Genomic DNA, 16,658 nt, shown 5'->3' with positions numbered 1-16,658 from the left:
GAACAGTATAATATATGTAAAATCGATTACAAAATTCTATCCGAACAGACATACACGAAGGCAAGTTGATATAAACGTGGTAATAAAAAGAGTACCTAATTACGCGTCAAGAGTAGTAATTTTTATACGTGACAATACTTTCAACTCTAGAAATATTCGCTCCATATAGTTGTGAAAATTCTTCTTTGATTAAACATAAAAAATACCTAATAAACAAGTCTCACTTATTGAAATAGCAACATCAGGTCCATAAATAGTTGCAAGTATAAAGGACAGGGTATGCACTTTAAAAAAATTAAAATAATAGAAAAAGAAGAAGGGAACAAAATGTTTTAAATAAATACAAAAAACCAAAAGTATTTGCGAATTCAATATCTGTGTTACAACTGACTAACTGAATTCATCAAATTGACGTAAACTTAAATCTTACAAAGTTTATATAAAACTACGTATGTAAAGTATATAAACTCATTTTTAATTTATGGGTAAATTTTTATTTTACATGTTTGAGAACTGACTTCTAGCTTTAAATAAACTATCTAACACATGACAGATAGTCTGGCACTATCATCTGGATTACAGATTGAGCAATAAACATGATTCCGCGTATTATAAATACACTCTATAACAAAAAAAATCGACGCACCAAGAAAGAGTTTCCTGATTGAAACGAAAATTGGTGGATAGGAAGACAATGAACAGAATAGTAAATGATTAAAATTTCAGAAAAATTGAATAATTTATTGTAGAGTTACAATAACAGTTCAATAAGGTGTTGACCCGCCTCTAGCCTGGATACAAGCTGCTACACGGCGTGGCATAGACCGATAAAGCCCCCGGATGATCTCTTACAGCATTTCCTGCCTAATTCGATCCAATTGTCGAAAGAGGTCATCAACATTCCGTGCCAGATGCAATCGCCTTCCCATCATATCCCAGACATGCTCGATGGGAGAGAGATCTGGTGATCTGGCAGGCCAAGGAAGAGTTTGACAAGCTTGCAGACAGTTCATAGCAACACGTGCCGTATGTGGTCTGGCATTGTCCTGCTGAAAAACCAGCCCAGGGCGCTGCAAAAGGAACGGTAGCAAAACAGGTCTTAGGATGTCGTCGACGTACCGCTGTGCAGTAAGTGTACCTCTAATGACGACCAAAGGGGTCCGGCTGTCAAAGGAAATGGCACCCCAGACCATAATGCCTTGTTGAGGGCCGGTGTGGCGTGCAATAGTGAAGGCAGGATCCTCTCTCTGCCCTGTGCGTCTCCAAACACATCTTCGATGATCGTCAGGACACAGTTGGAAGCGGGATTCGTCGCTAAAGACTATACGTCCCCAGTCGGCATCATTGCAGTCATATCTGTTCAAAACATTCATGGATACGAAATTTCAAAGCAATCGGTTGAGTGCTTCTTGGTACGTCGATTTTTTTGTTACAGAGTGTAGATTGTTTTAATCGTTTTGGTGCATTACTTTTGAACAACGCTTCGGCATGGAAATATCACAAGCACGAGAGATAGAGGGCATAACTTCAGCCCGTCACTTTGGCGGGAAATCACCCCCAATTTCAGCAAAAAAGGAAAAGCGTACACAGGAGAGTTTGTAACGTAATCTTAGAAGTCCCGGATTAACAAAATTTAAACATATTCGAACAAAAAATGGAAACAAAATCCAGTCTTATGCATCAGATTATACCTGCAGTTTTACATACTTATTTGAATTACTTCCATTAGGTCCGCTGCATTGGGGTGAGAAGTATCCTAATTGCAATGGAACATCTCAATCTCCAATAAACATAATAACGAGAGAAACTGTGAGAAGTGGAGAGCGTCAGAGACTTGAACTTCATGGCTACGATGAACCTATTACCAACGTCTCGATAATGAACACTGATTTTACGAGTAAGTTTTGCTTTCTGTTTTGACTCGATAAAGATTTACTCATTTAAAAAAAAGTTTACCATGTATTTCATTATCGCCAATTTTGAATTATAATTTACTATATTTCCAAACTTTTGGGCTCCTTTTAAAGGCGCGTTCTTAAAATTAGTAGATTTTGAATATTTCTTTACTAAATGTGATAAGAAAGCAATTTGATCAACAATAAATATATACATATTCGGGCTATGGTAGCTAGATGGTTCAGAGATAAGGACTGGGCTCCAGTCCTCGAGTCCCTTAGGATAAACCAAATACATGTTAGTAAAATGAAGTGGTGCTGCCTTCTCTCAGGAAGTTGATGTGTCGCACTTTCACCATAGCAATGCTCTCTTATCAAACGAAAGCAAGGCTGCCAATCTTTGCTTGCCCAAGTGTCATTAGAAACAACAGCAACGTAAACATGTTCGCGTACATGGTAAACTATTAATCAAATATTACTACATACATGCTAGAGCGGCGGTAGAGCTACATGTATGCTACATTCCACACCCGACTCTCACCGACCACAGTACTGACAAAAAATATCCTCAGTGGTAGGCGGATCACGGGTTAGACTCCCCTTGCCGTCAGTGGAAAACGCCACAGACTGGTAGGTTTTCGTGATTTTCCTCTCCATGTTACGCAAATGCGGGTAATCAAATAAGTCTTCCACGAAGGAAAATTTCGTCTAATACTTGATGCAGAGGTTCTCTTGTCTTCTGGATTGCGCTCAAAATTACAAGGCTACAGAGCTGAGAAGCCGTTACCTAAAAAATAAAATTGGGTCATCAACGGTTATAAAATAAAATACCTACATGCCATAGTTGGCCAAAAATGTAATCGATTAAAATTTTTGATTACAGTAATCAATTACTTGTAATCGTGATTACAATTTTGATTACAGCTGTAATCATGATTACATAGTCGATTACAGTAATCAATTACTTGTAATCGTGATTACAACTTTCACAAAATTTTGATTACAGCTGTAATCATGATTACAATATTGATTACAGTAATCAATTACTTGTAATCTTGATCACAGCTGTAATCAAAATTTGGATTACAACTGTAATCATGATTCCAAGTAATTGCGATTATAAGATATCACAACAGAAACGATTACGAGTAATTATGATTACAAGTAAGCAAAATACATGATTAAATGTAATATAAATACACGATTACAAGACTATTGTATTCTTTTAAATTAATATATTTTACAGTAGATAGTATAATGTATTTTACGATACATTTTGCACGTATTTACATGTACTGCATTTTTTTACGTATTTTTATACGTACAAATGAATGTAACTAAAATGTATGTTCATATGATTTTATCTAGTGCATATGTACAGACATTTTAGTTTCACACGCATGTACATACACTTATATTGTAAGTATTAAATATATATAAGTATGTATATAGCTAATAATTACGTATGTATGTGCAAACAATGTAGACATGTACATTTATGCACAATGAATATATGCATTTTGTGCAAATATTTGTATATGTAAAATGTATATCTATGTTCATGTACGCATGTATATACAAGTACTTGTTGTTTGTGCAAACATACATACATTGTCTGTACAATGTATGTCCCTTGCATGCATGTACAATTTATTTATGAACAGTATAATATATGTATATGTGTACAATATAGGTATATGTAGTATGCACAATATATGTATGTATACAAGTACATGATATGCATTTCCAATGTATGGATGTACATATACACAATATGTTCATGTTCAATGTATGTATCCAAATATGCATAATACATTTGTGTACGATTGTACGTACACTGGGCGTATTTATATTTTACATATATTCATACTTACATTCGGCATACATACTATATGTACATACACACATTTGAGATGCATATATTGTACAGATGTATATACACATAGTGTACAGATTCATATTCATATAATGTACATATGATGAAATGAACATATAATGTTCATATAATGTACATATGTGCGTACATATACAGTACATATGTGCAAAAATATATTGACCATAATTCTTTCGTACAAATTTTACATGTGTACATGCATGCTATCCCAATCTATGCATATGCTGCAATGTATATATGTCTAATGAATGTATCTACACATGTACAATACACGTATGTTCCATGTATGCATATCCATTTGTACTATATATGCATGTACCATGCATGAATGTATATACATACATTGTACATATATTACACGTATACATATGTACATTACATTTATGTCTAAATATGTGTTCAATGCACGTATGTTCTATGTATGCATATCCATATGTACTATATATGCATGAATGTATATACATACATTGTACATACATTACATGCATACATATGTACATTACATTTATGTCTAAATATGTGTACAATGTAATAAATAAAATGCATAAATTTAGTTTTCAGCTTTAATTGTTCCATATCATTCTAAAATTCTTTGAATAAAAAATTATTTTCAGGTATTTTCATGAAATGTTTGACAATACAGATTTAGTTTTTTATAACATAATGCATGGTTCATACAAATTTTTTAAATGACAAAAAAGAAAAACTGTAAATTTTATGTGCGGATATAAATATTTAGAAATTTAAAATAAGATTATCGTTTGCTTTCTAAAAAATATGAGGTTGAGTTTTATACGCATTAGAATAAATTTTAAAACTAACTTTAATAACTTTACTTACATAAATTTTTTTAATGCATGCACAATGTATGTGTATATTGTAATTACATATACTTAGATGTACTCATGCATGTATACATACATGTATCCGTTGTATGTACATTGTGCATGTAACTATTTTTTGTGTACATCCATACATTACATGCGCATAAGTATTAACAAAGTATGTAGTTATACAAGTACATACGTAAGTTGTACATAAGTACATACGCACGTTGTACATAAGTACATACTTTGCCTATACATAAATCGATGTACATATAAATGCATATGCATACATGAATGCAATATATTTACGCTACTATTTGCATATATTGTACCTTTAAACAACATTCCTACATATTGTATGTAAATACGTACAATTTTATCATACGTACATTGTATATACGTGCGGATCAGAACACGAAGCACACGAAGGATCAGAAGACGTGATAAATGGTGGAAGACATACCATGGAAGTAAGCATAAAAAAATCATTTAGTTTCCCGACACCTGCGACGTTAAGCTGATTCGTCAATCGATATCCCATTCATAGACTATGCTATTATTATAGAGTATTTAATGATTAAATCCTTCTCCCATCTTAAATTTATACAATGTATGTACTTAAGTACATAAAAGTATGCAAACGTATAAACATTATTTTCATATACGTTCATACATATATTGTCTATGTATACAAAGATACAAAGCATTGCATTTTCATACAAACTAACATACATGCGTGCATGTATCATAAATGAATAATTATATGTATTCAGCATATACGTATTGCATCAAGTATATTACAATATAATTATATAGATTGTACGTACAAACAACGTTTGAGTATACATTTTATATAAAGGAATCACAAATTGTACGTTCATGCATGCGTACATTCTATGTACATAAAAATATGTAAACTCATATATACTTACATAATGAATTTGCATATAGTATATAATCGTCATAACTTGTAATCATATAGTTTTATTACAAGTAACCACAATTACATGAAATCAAATTACATGTAATCATGATTACATGTAATCATATAGTTTTATTACAAGTAACCACAATTACATGAAATCAAATTACATGTAATCACGATTACATGTAATCATGATTACATGTAATCATATATTTCGATTACTTGTAATCATAATTACTCGTAATCCTTCGTATTGTGATTACTAGCAATTGCAATTACTTGGAATCATGATTACAGTAGTAATCCAAATTTTGATTACAGCTGTGATCAAGATTATAAGTAATTGATTACTGTAATCAATATTGTAATCATGATTACAGCTGTAATCGAAATTTTTTGAAAGTTTCAATCACGATCACAAGTAATTGATTACTGTAATCGACTATGTAATCATGATTACAGCTGTAATCAAACTTTGTAATCATGATTACAAGTAATTGATTACTGTAATTGAAAAATGTAATCGATTACATTTTCGCTCTACTCTGATGTAATCAAAAATTCTGATTACTTGTAATCGTGATTACAAGTAATTGATTACATAGCTGTAATTATCTGTAATCAATTACAGTTATAATCGATTACTGTAATCGACGGCTAACTCTGCTACATGCTAGTAATATTTGATTAACAATTTACTAAGCATGGTAAAAACCACATTGATAATTTGATCAACAATAAGTATCTTTATATAAATAAGTCAAAAGCATGCATAAAAGACGATATAATGAGACATTGATCAGTTAAGGAAGGATATAGGATGTAGTCTAATATAGAATATATTGCTAAAGGATATGTTCTCGTTGTGATAATTTCTTATAATATAAACAAACAAATTAGAAGAAATAACCAACCAAATGTCCTACCTCAGGTATTAAAATCCTTTATGACAACAAAAGAGGCTAAAGATTATGTGTTTTAAAAAATTTAATAGATTGCAACTCTTACAGTAATTCTTGATTCTACAGTAATCGCAAATAGTCAGGTTAAAAATAATGTTACTTTAAATTGTATTTAAATTCTTTTACAATACTGTGTTTTTCAGTTCTTGTAACACCTCAAGACGGAGTTGAAAGATCAATCAAACTTGATGGTAAGAATTATACATTTCAACACTTTCACTTCAATTGGGGTAACAAAACACACGAAGGATCAGAAGACGTGATAAATGGTGGAAGACATACCATGGAAGTAAGCATAAAAAAATCATTTAGTTACCCGACACCTGCGACGTTAAGCTGATTCGTCATTCGATATCCCATTCATAGACTATGCTATTATTATAGAGTATTTAATGATAAAATCCTTCTCCCCTCTTATGCACTATGCTAACAACATATTAGATTTTTCCAAGTTTTTATTTTTAAAGTGGCATGAGTGGTATGTTTTGTTGACACTTCATTCTTGTTTTAATAAATTTCAAGGTTTTGAACCCCATAACATATTTAGGTACATAGTTAAAAAATCAGATTATTCTTGTATTCAAAACTTAGGTGCAGACTAAACCGAAAAGATTTCTGCTTATAATTTATCCCTACAAATGTTATTTTACTACCAATGGCAAACAATTTACTACCGATGACAAACAATGTGATTCGACCTAAAAACCACTGATTAGTTGGAAGTTGGATGTCCATCTCAAGAACTAGCATGCCAGAACATAAATTTTGTTTTTTGAGCAGCCACTTTGAAGCGCTGTTGCAAATGGTTCAAATAACTGCTTTGCCAATGTCTCCAAATAGTTTGCACTAATTTTTGAAACTTTTTGCCATCTGTTAAGAAGATTACCTCTTTTGCGGATGATTTTAGGTTCTGGTGTCGAATTTATAGGTTTTCCTATAAGGAAATAGCCCGGAGTTAAAACTTGAAATTCGTCAGTATCAGTGGGTAGGGGGTTGAGAATTCGCGAATTGAGTATGCCCTCCCTCTCTTTGATGATTACTGGTAAAGACTCTTCAAGCGTTAGTCTTGCGGATCCTACCACTCTCGTAAAATGATATTTGGAAGTTTTAACGCCCGCCTCTAAAGACCCCGAAAGTTGGGAGCCCTAGGAGGCAAAAATTTCCATCTGATATCCTCGGAGGAAAGCATATTCGAAATATCTTCGCTACCTAACATTAGTTCGTATAAGCGTTTAAGTTCGGCGGAATCTCCTGTAAAATTAGTCGCATTGTCGCTAAAAATCATGGAGCTTTTGCCACGAAGCGCAAAAAATCTTTTTATGGTTGCGATTAGAGCTTCGAACATTCAATCTGAGACAAACTCTATGTGTACAGCTTTGGTTGCCATACATATAAATAAAGCAACAGATATTTTCTGAAGAGTACCCTTTCTCTGTCCCCTATATTTCATTTCAAGCGGTCCACATAAATCAATTCCTGCATTTGAAAATGCTGAACTAGGTGTAACTCTTTCTGCAAGAAGGTCTCCCATAATTTGATTTGCGACAACTGGCTTGTTCCTGTAGCATTCTACACACTCGTGAACAACTTTGCATGTTCCATTCCTACCACCAATGGGCCAATATTTTAAACGTACAGTATATAGATCGGCATGAGGGCCTACATGGAAATCTTGTTTATGATAGTACTGAAATATGAGCTTAACTAATTTATTTCCCGTCCGAAGAATAAGTGGATGCTTCTTATTAAAATTTAAATTGGAATGCGCAAGTCTACCACCTACCCTAATTAGTCCAACGGATGGATCTATGAAAGGATTAAGAAATTTTAACTTACTAGTAGATGGAACTGGCCATCGGTTTTCTAAAGCAGAGATCTCAGAAGAAAAATACTTCACCTGGAAAATTTTTAAGACCACCTTTTCCGCGTTCATGTATTCCTCCTGCTTGGGAAATCCTCTTACCCTTTCAGGAAATTTGCAGATTTGGGCAATCCTAAAAGTAAATGCTAGAATTCTGATTAACTTGTGAAAGTCATTAGTGACAACTAGAAAATCATCTAAAAATTTAGAGTCATTACTTAAAATCAAAGTTATTTTGGAAACTGGCTTCAACTCATCACTATAAAGTTTGTCGGTTGAGCCACTAGAAATTTTCCCACTCTGAAGATCAGGTAAGTTTAATTTCAAAAAGTTGGTCCTTTAAACCACAATTCACTGGCTGCAAGGGCCGTAACATTAAGTCCTCAGGAAATCAATTTTGCGAGGTTAAGTTCTGATGGAATGTGTTTCCAGTGGAAATCTTTGGATAGTTGCTGAATTTGAGACACTCGGTTGCTTACAAATATTTTGAGCTAAGAAGAAGGAGAGTTTATCCATGCTAGGGCTATTGTTGAATCTGAATATAATAAAACTGAGTCTATTTCGAGACTTATAGCAGCTATGACCTTCTGTGCAAGTTTTGAGAGAAGCAGACAGGAGCAAAGCTCGAGCCTAGTGATTGTTATGGATTTGGTTGGTGCACACCCGTGATTTACTACAAAGAAATTGGGTAGTTACTTCATTGGAGTTAGATACATTTTGTAAGTATATCACGGTTCCATATGTCTTTGAAGATTCGTCTGCAAATCTGTGCAACACTACGAACCTTGCACGAACTTAAGATACATCTGGGAACATGAATGGATTCTACATCTGGTAGAGTTTTAATGAAATTTTCCCATTGTTTGGACACACCTGGTGGTAGAGTTTCGTGTTCCGCTCCAGTCCAGTTGAAGCAACCCCAATTGCTGCATAAATATTTTAGCTTTGGCAATGACAGGTTATAGAAGTCCTAGTGGGTCATAGATTCGAGCTATTTGTAAAAGCTCACCTCATTTGGTGCAGTTGCAATCTGTACTGGAGGCAACCGTATACGTAAAGGAATCTGTTAAACTGTTCATTATCTCATCAGAATTTCTTTCAAGTGAGAATTTCTTAAGTTCAAATGATGAAGCCGTATTGGAGCACCATTTGTGCAAAGTCATGCTTCCTCGTTGGAGTAGCTGTGTCAATTCTTATTTGAGTTTTTCGAACTCGCTAAGTTCCGGAGCACCAGAGAGGCGGTAATCCATAAAAAAATCTTTAAGTACTGCCTTTGACGCTAAAGGAAAGTCCTTTTGCTCCTCCAGGGCAAGTTGCTACAGAACCCTTGCTGCTAAGTATGGAGCGGATGCTGTTCCGTATGTTACAGTTCACAACTCATAAACTGTAGTTGGTGCGGTTTAACTGTTCTTCCATAGAATTCTTTGAAGCTTGGTTTGCGAAGGATTAACCTTAAACATCCTGAACATTTGTTCAAATTGTTTGCGGGTGTTGCTGTTCAAATTGTTTGCGGGATTTGCGAGTGCCTAATTTATAGAGTACTATATTTAATAATAAAGAGTTGAATAATTTATCTCGTTCGAAATCTAAAATTTTTAATGATCTGAGGTTTTTCAAAATATTATCCAATATATTACGGAGATCTTTGCCTGATTCATGCTTTAAGGGATGGATGTTTAAAATGTTTTTGATGTGACAGTTAACAATCATTCTTTTGTTTTCATGGCGTTCTAACGCTTTAAATAGAGAAGAAAAGTTATCGTCAACAGTTTCTATGATTTTAGCTCCTTTTTTAAGAGATCCTCGTACATAATGCAGTTTTTCATGGTCAGAAAATCAAGATTTTCACAAATTAGGCTATTGAGTTGCGTTTAGAACATGTTCCATTCCTTGAATTTTCCGCAGAAAAAAGGAAGTTTAATTAACGCCTTTTTAGGCTGATTACTGATGATAGAATTATCAACATTTTGATTTTGCCCAGAGTCAATGTTTATAGTTTTTAATATATAAATAGAGGTTTTGAGGCTTACCCTCTAATTTTTGCATGTCGTCATCCACTTCGAAGACAGAGGCTTCGACTTTCTGGAAGTCTTCCTTTGCGATTTCGTAGTAGCTATCTTTTAGTGTTTCAAACTTCTGTTGGATACTAAGCACAATATCCAATTGAGCCTGAAGCTCAGAAATGTCCATCTTGTCTTGACTTTCTGTAAGGACATTATTTAATTTCGTCAGCTGGGTTTTGATGCTGCCACGCTTGCGGTTTAGCCCTATGATATTTGCCATATTTAGCGGAATGAATTTATTAAATTCAATCATAACACGTTAATTATTCCGCATTCCACAGGATCTGGATCACCTTCGGGTCACTAAGGACCAAAATGTGCGGTGGTAGCGTAAATGAAGAACAAAATTTTTATTTTTATTTTTATTAAAATGAGTTTATTAGCGTTTAGAAAGACGCCCGGTGGCTGAGCGGTAGCCCTTCGCGCTGTCGTGCCACAGGTCCCTGGTTCGATCCTCGGGCCGGGCAAGGCGGACTCAACTTTTTATCCCTTTAGTGGGTCGATGAATGAGTACCAAGCATGCTTGGGAACTAAACACTGGGGGTTCCGCATTCGGCTGATCGGAACATCTGCTCCTGCACCCCAGAGCCCAAGGTCAAGAAAACTGAGATGGGCACAGTAGGCCTTAGCTCTCATGGGCTGTCGCGGCGCTGAGTTTAGTTTTAGCGTTTAGAAAAGGTTGTGCTTGCCAAAGTGTCGTAATTACAGTGCGCCAAGGGAGATGCTCCAACGCCAAGAGCGTAATTTACACATACGGAGGAATTACTTTATTACTATTAATTTTTCTTACTATATTTACATATGCTAATCATTTTCTAACCTTTTTTTTTCCTTTTTTTAACAGACTCGCTTTATTCATCAAAACGAGGAAAAATATGTTACAGTTGCAGGATTTCTGAAGGTATAAAAATTGTTTTTTTATTATCTGTCTTTATAACGATTGTTAGTACCACGCTCAAAACTTGCTCTTAACCCGGTTCTTTTGTACGAAGTAGTTACAAAATTATATCTTTATACTTCATGTAATTACAAAAAACTATAGTTAACCATTCAAGGCCGGGATAGCCTGCGTTGGTAGGGCACTGTCCTGGGTTCAATCCCATCAATCGTTGAATTTGGTGTTGGCGTATTACTATCTTGAAAATATTTTATTCCGGAGTAAAGTAAGTAAGCAACTAGTTATCAGAAATCATAAGTTTGCTAATTAAGAATCAAATTATAATGAAATATTTTATTTTAGAAATATGGAATCATATGGAGCTCCAGAGATAAAAAAAATTAATTTTTGTATACATATAAATTAATAAGTTTAGAAAATGGCTTGGAGAGTGTGGTTGCAGGGCTGAGCTCCACAAGACGCATCCGTCTACCAAGAAATCAAAAATAGAGCGTCTTGTGTGCGCTAGTATTGTTTTCGTTGAGAAAAATTAAGGAATCCATGCTATTAATTGATTAATTTTAATGCCAAGGCTATTTTTCTTAGCCTTATACATTCAAATATGTTGGCGAAAGAGAAAACGTGAGAAATAATAAAAAAATATTCATGAATCCAAAACATTAGCATCCATATAACGGTTTTTGAATACTATGCTAATGTGTTAGGCCATAACCTCCTACATCAAAAAGCCTCCACACGGTCTTTTATAAGTAGTACGCGCAGACTGCTTAAAAAGTGAACCAGTTGTGCGCATGAACCCAAAACCTTTTATAAAAGTAATTAAGAGAAATTGATCATATATATTTGATAATTGAATTTGCAGTGGTTGACAAATGAAAAAGGCAAACCAATAATATTCATAAATAAAACAAATTTTTAGTCATATATTTGCTACCACTTTCTTATTTTAACTAGATTTTGTATTAAATGACTCGTTCGAAAAGTGGATATCCTTTATAGTGGTCTGATCAGATTATCTATAAAAAACCGTGTGGAGGCTTTCAGTTACAGGAGGCGTTGGTTAGGCAGATGTAGAGGGAATATCTAAAAATAGATTTTATTCTGTTCTCAATTCAAAGTTGTAGTATGAAAAAGTTACAGATTATATTGATGATTTTTATTTATAGAAGAAGGATTAAATAAGAAAATAACTTGGTTTTTAAATGTTAGGAAATATGCTTTGCATAATTCAGTATGACATGGACCTTTATATCAAATCAATTGCTGCATAACCAATTGGTACTACCATGTAAAAAATGAACTCTAAAAAGACTTTTGAGATAAATCTATATATTTATGAAAGAGTCAAAATATACTTTAAAAAAAGAAACTTAATCATGCTTTCTCAATTCCTAGGAAAGCAGTCAAATAAACTCAGCGATATACAACATTTTGTCCCAGATGGACTCATTTCAATATGCAGGACAAAGTTTCGAAGGAGAAATTCATCTGAATAGAAGTAATTCGCATAGACAGGGCAAGATTTATCTGGAAGATCTGATTGACAATGGGTGTCCATTCTACAGGTATGAGGGTTCCTTGAATTTTCCACCATGTGATGAAGGAATTACTCGGCTGATATGCAGAAGACACAAGGGAGTACGCAGAAACCAAGTATGTATTTTAATTTCATGCTCAATACCAAGATTTCTTCGAATCTTCGTAAAATGTTTTATTGGTAAAATTTGTACGATGTTGATTGTAAGAATTGTGGATGAAATGTCACAAGGATATTGGAAATTTGATATTTTTAAATTATTAGAAATGATCAAATACTTATTAAAAATATATGTTAAACTTCCAAAATTAGATCTGTACTTAAATATAAAATCCATAAAAAATTATTCCTTCACACTAAAAAATTTATCAACAATTGGTTTCGCAAATTAAAGAAATTTCAATGATGAATAACTTTTTCTTTTAGATCTAAATAACTGCAACTAAGTTCAAATTTCAAAAATTAGTGTTTGTTGAAAAATTATTCTATTTAAAATTTTTTAACCTCAATGCCGAAAAAGACAACGATGTCGTATGATTTATTTCATAACCATAAGTTATTGAAATGGTAACTTTAATGTTTTTCTCTTATTTTGACCTAAATAAATACAAAATAATGAAAAAATATATTTTGTATAAATTATGCTCCTAAGGTCTTAATCGTAAGGAAGACCAATTTTTATCATTTGTGGAAACCACCTCGTATTTCTTTTTAGAAAAAAATAAATATCATTAAAAAAAATAAGAATCATGGAAACCCTGTATTTGCCGTTTAATTAAAGTTAATATAAATAGAATGTCAGATTTAGAAGGAAGCAATTGGAACAGATACTCAAACTATTCAGGCTAGTGTAAAACTCTCAAAATATTGGAACTATATTTTGAAACATTTAAAATAATAGGGATACTGAGAAAATATCAAAATATTGGAGCTGATGTGAAAATATCAAAATAGTAGAGCTGATGTGAAACACTTAAAAGTAATAGAGCAGATATGAAACATTAAAAATTACAGCAAAAAAATTTAAAATAATGTGGCTTATGCGAAACACATGTAAAAAAACTTTTATTATTGTACTAATACGAGAATTAAAACTTTTTGCGTTTTGTGGGAAATTTTTTCTATAATACGCTTTAACATATGATTCTTTGTTTAGAAAAGTTGATTTAAAGTTATTTTTCATTCAACTGCAAGTCATTCAAAGGTGCAAATAAAAGGCGACCTTAATCTAGTTTTTTCTTGATGAGGTTTTTTGAGAAGCAAATGTGTCTTTTAAAATGTTAGCAAATTAATCCGAAATTCTGAAAGCTTGCGTTTTTGATAGTCTAAAACTCTATTAAATATTTTTAAAAAGCTTAGTAGTTGCCAGACATGTTATTAAAATAATATTTATCCTTATTTTCAAAAATATATTTTATACTGTTTTAATCCATTGTTATTCTTTCAATTTAGATTCAAAGTACAAAGAAATCTATATACTTTTTCTAAGTATAAAGTATTACAGAAAGCAAAGAGTTAATGACATTGTTGCTCTTAATAAAATGTTGCATTTGCTATTGACTTATTTTGCGCAGTAAATTTTAAAATTTTTGCTCTTTTTTTATTTATATAGTTAATAATAATAAAACTCCTAATAAATAATATAATAAATAATATAATAAAACTCCTAAGTGAACTCAAGACTTTTATTTTTAATATTATAAGCATTTGGGGTTTCAAACTACAAGAACTGCTTAGCAATTAGATGGGTTTATTTCTTATTCGAAACCACAGGGAAACTAAGAAAATTGTTAAATAATTTTACTAATTAGGATAAAAGAATAAAGCACTGTTAAATTTCAAATCCAATTCAGAAGGGAAGTAAGCCTTATATTTTTTGCCATCTCAATTATTTGATAATGCTCTATTTGTAGAAACTTTATTTAAAAAATCATTTTTTAAAGTTTCAATTTATTTTTGAAGTAATTAATATTCAAATCATACGTGCAAACATATTATATGAAAATTTTTAAAAGATATGAAAGCTTCTGAGTAGAGAAAAATATTTGAATTATTTCGATGGTCAAACTGTTATGACACACTAATAAATATGTTGCATATCTTCTACCAATATGAATTCATTATTTTTTTTAATTTTCAGTTGAATGGGCTATATCGCTTGTATTCGGTGAAGGAAGGTACACCAGATGCTGATAAATGTCATATGTTAAACATTTACAGACCAGTGCAGCCATTAAACGGTAGAAAAGTTTACAAATAATAAACTGCGTATATGAATTTCTCCTGTAACAATTTGAATAAAAAGAGGATATATTTTGCCCTATACTAGTTAAAAAAAAAATTTCTTCTCAAAAATGCGCAATTATATCGACCGAAGAGCCATTACATTATGACCACCCTCCATCTATAACAATGGGCTCGCCCAGGTTTTCATGGCTTCTCGCCCAGGAGCAATGCTTTCATGGGACACATTAGGACCCATAATCCTCATAGAACAATCCCTGACGTCTGTAAGCTACTTGAACATAGTTGCAGAATAGGTTCACCTATTCAATGCAACAGTTTTTTCCAGCGGGGGATGGTGTTTACCAACGGGATAATGCATCATGTCATAAGGGTCGAATCATCATGGATTGGTTCGAGTAACATTCCAGTGACTTTCAAGTCATGTCTTGGCCCCCAAATTCACCTGACCTTAATCCAATAGATCATTTGTGATCCTACTTGGAAAACCAAATTCGTGCTACCACGCTACCCCCTCGCAATGTGAGGGAAGTGTAGGACTAGTTGGTGAGCGCTTGGTACTACCTATCAGCACCTTGTGGAATCAATGCCACGGCGGGAGTTAGCAGTTTTGAAGGCTAAAGGTGGTACTACAAGTTATTAAAAGGGTGGTCATAATGTAATGGCTCTTCGGTGTAGATACCTAGAGTGTAATGACTCTTCTGTGTAGATACCTAGAGTGTAATGACTCTTCAAACCCAAAGTTACTATTAGGATACCTCACCAAATACAGGGTTTCCATAGCCTGGAAAAATTAAAGAGTGGGGGCAAACTATTCTCAAGACTGCTTAAAATTTCGTATAGTTAACTTTAAATTATTTTTTTTAAAAATCAGTTTTGAAGTTTTCTCACCCATGAAGGTGTAGGCAAGGATGAGACTGCACTCCCCAATCTTCGATACGATAAAGCCGTTGCGCTTTAGCTTTTACTCACTCCTTGAAAGAAAGATGCAAACATCATTTACTCGTATTTGAAACACAATTTTTAAAGAAATAACCTCTTCTCCGATACTTATTGTACCTATTTTTTAGCAGTAGGAATTTAAATAAGGTCTGAAAATTCAGAAAAACCTCTCTTCGTGCTTCAAATATATATTCAGTTTAATTAAAAAGTAAAGATATTAAAGTGCTATGCTAAAAGGAACGAAAGCTACTTTGCTCTAATTATTATTATAAATCTTGGTTTTATTAATGCTTAAATGTAATGCACATGTAATTTTAAAATTAGCAGTATAGAGCCTAAATTAAAAACGTTATTAAAAAATAATAAAAATATGCTCTTATTACAAATAAAAACTTAGCCTTTCAATTAGTGGTAATTTATTAAAAGAATTGAAAATTAGAGATTTTAAATAATATTGTCCTTGCCTTATAATATATTTTAATATGATTAGAAACAATGATCAATTCCAAATTATTAGTGAAATATCATTAGAAATAAAATAGAAAAAAACATTGACTAAAATTTTTCATAACAACTTTTTTTTCTTATTTATGATTACTTTAATTCTCGT

At 32.7% G+C, this 16,658-nt stretch overlaps 1 protein-coding gene across 1 annotated transcript in view; it reads left to right on the top strand.

Annotated features, from left to right (window-relative positions):
- LOC107448184 (carbonic anhydrase 1-like) overlaps positions 1 to 15,185 on the top strand; it is a 22,426-nt gene extending 7,241 nt beyond the window's left edge. The window contains exons 3-7 of the mRNA XM_016063299.4: positions 1,730 to 1,897; positions 6,647 to 6,792; positions 11,272 to 11,328; positions 12,721 to 12,978; positions 15,003 to 15,185. Of these exons, the coding sequence (XP_015918785.2) occupies positions 1,730 to 1,897; positions 6,647 to 6,792; positions 11,272 to 11,328; positions 12,721 to 12,978; positions 15,003 to 15,122 (749 nt within the window). The 3' untranslated portion in view covers positions 15,123 to 15,185. The remainder of the gene's footprint in view (positions 1 to 1,729; positions 1,898 to 6,646; positions 6,793 to 11,271; positions 11,329 to 12,720; positions 12,979 to 15,002) is intronic.
- The last annotated feature ends 1,473 nt before the right edge of the window (positions 15,186 to 16,658 follow it).

Source organism: Parasteatoda tepidariorum, chromosome 9, assembly GCF_043381705.1.
Source record: "Parasteatoda tepidariorum isolate YZ-2023 chromosome 9, CAS_Ptep_4.0, whole genome shotgun sequence".
Lineage (NCBI taxonomy): Eukaryota > Metazoa > Arthropoda > Arachnida > Araneae > Theridiidae > Parasteatoda > Parasteatoda tepidariorum.
This window is presented reverse-complemented; position numbering and strand designations above follow the sequence as displayed.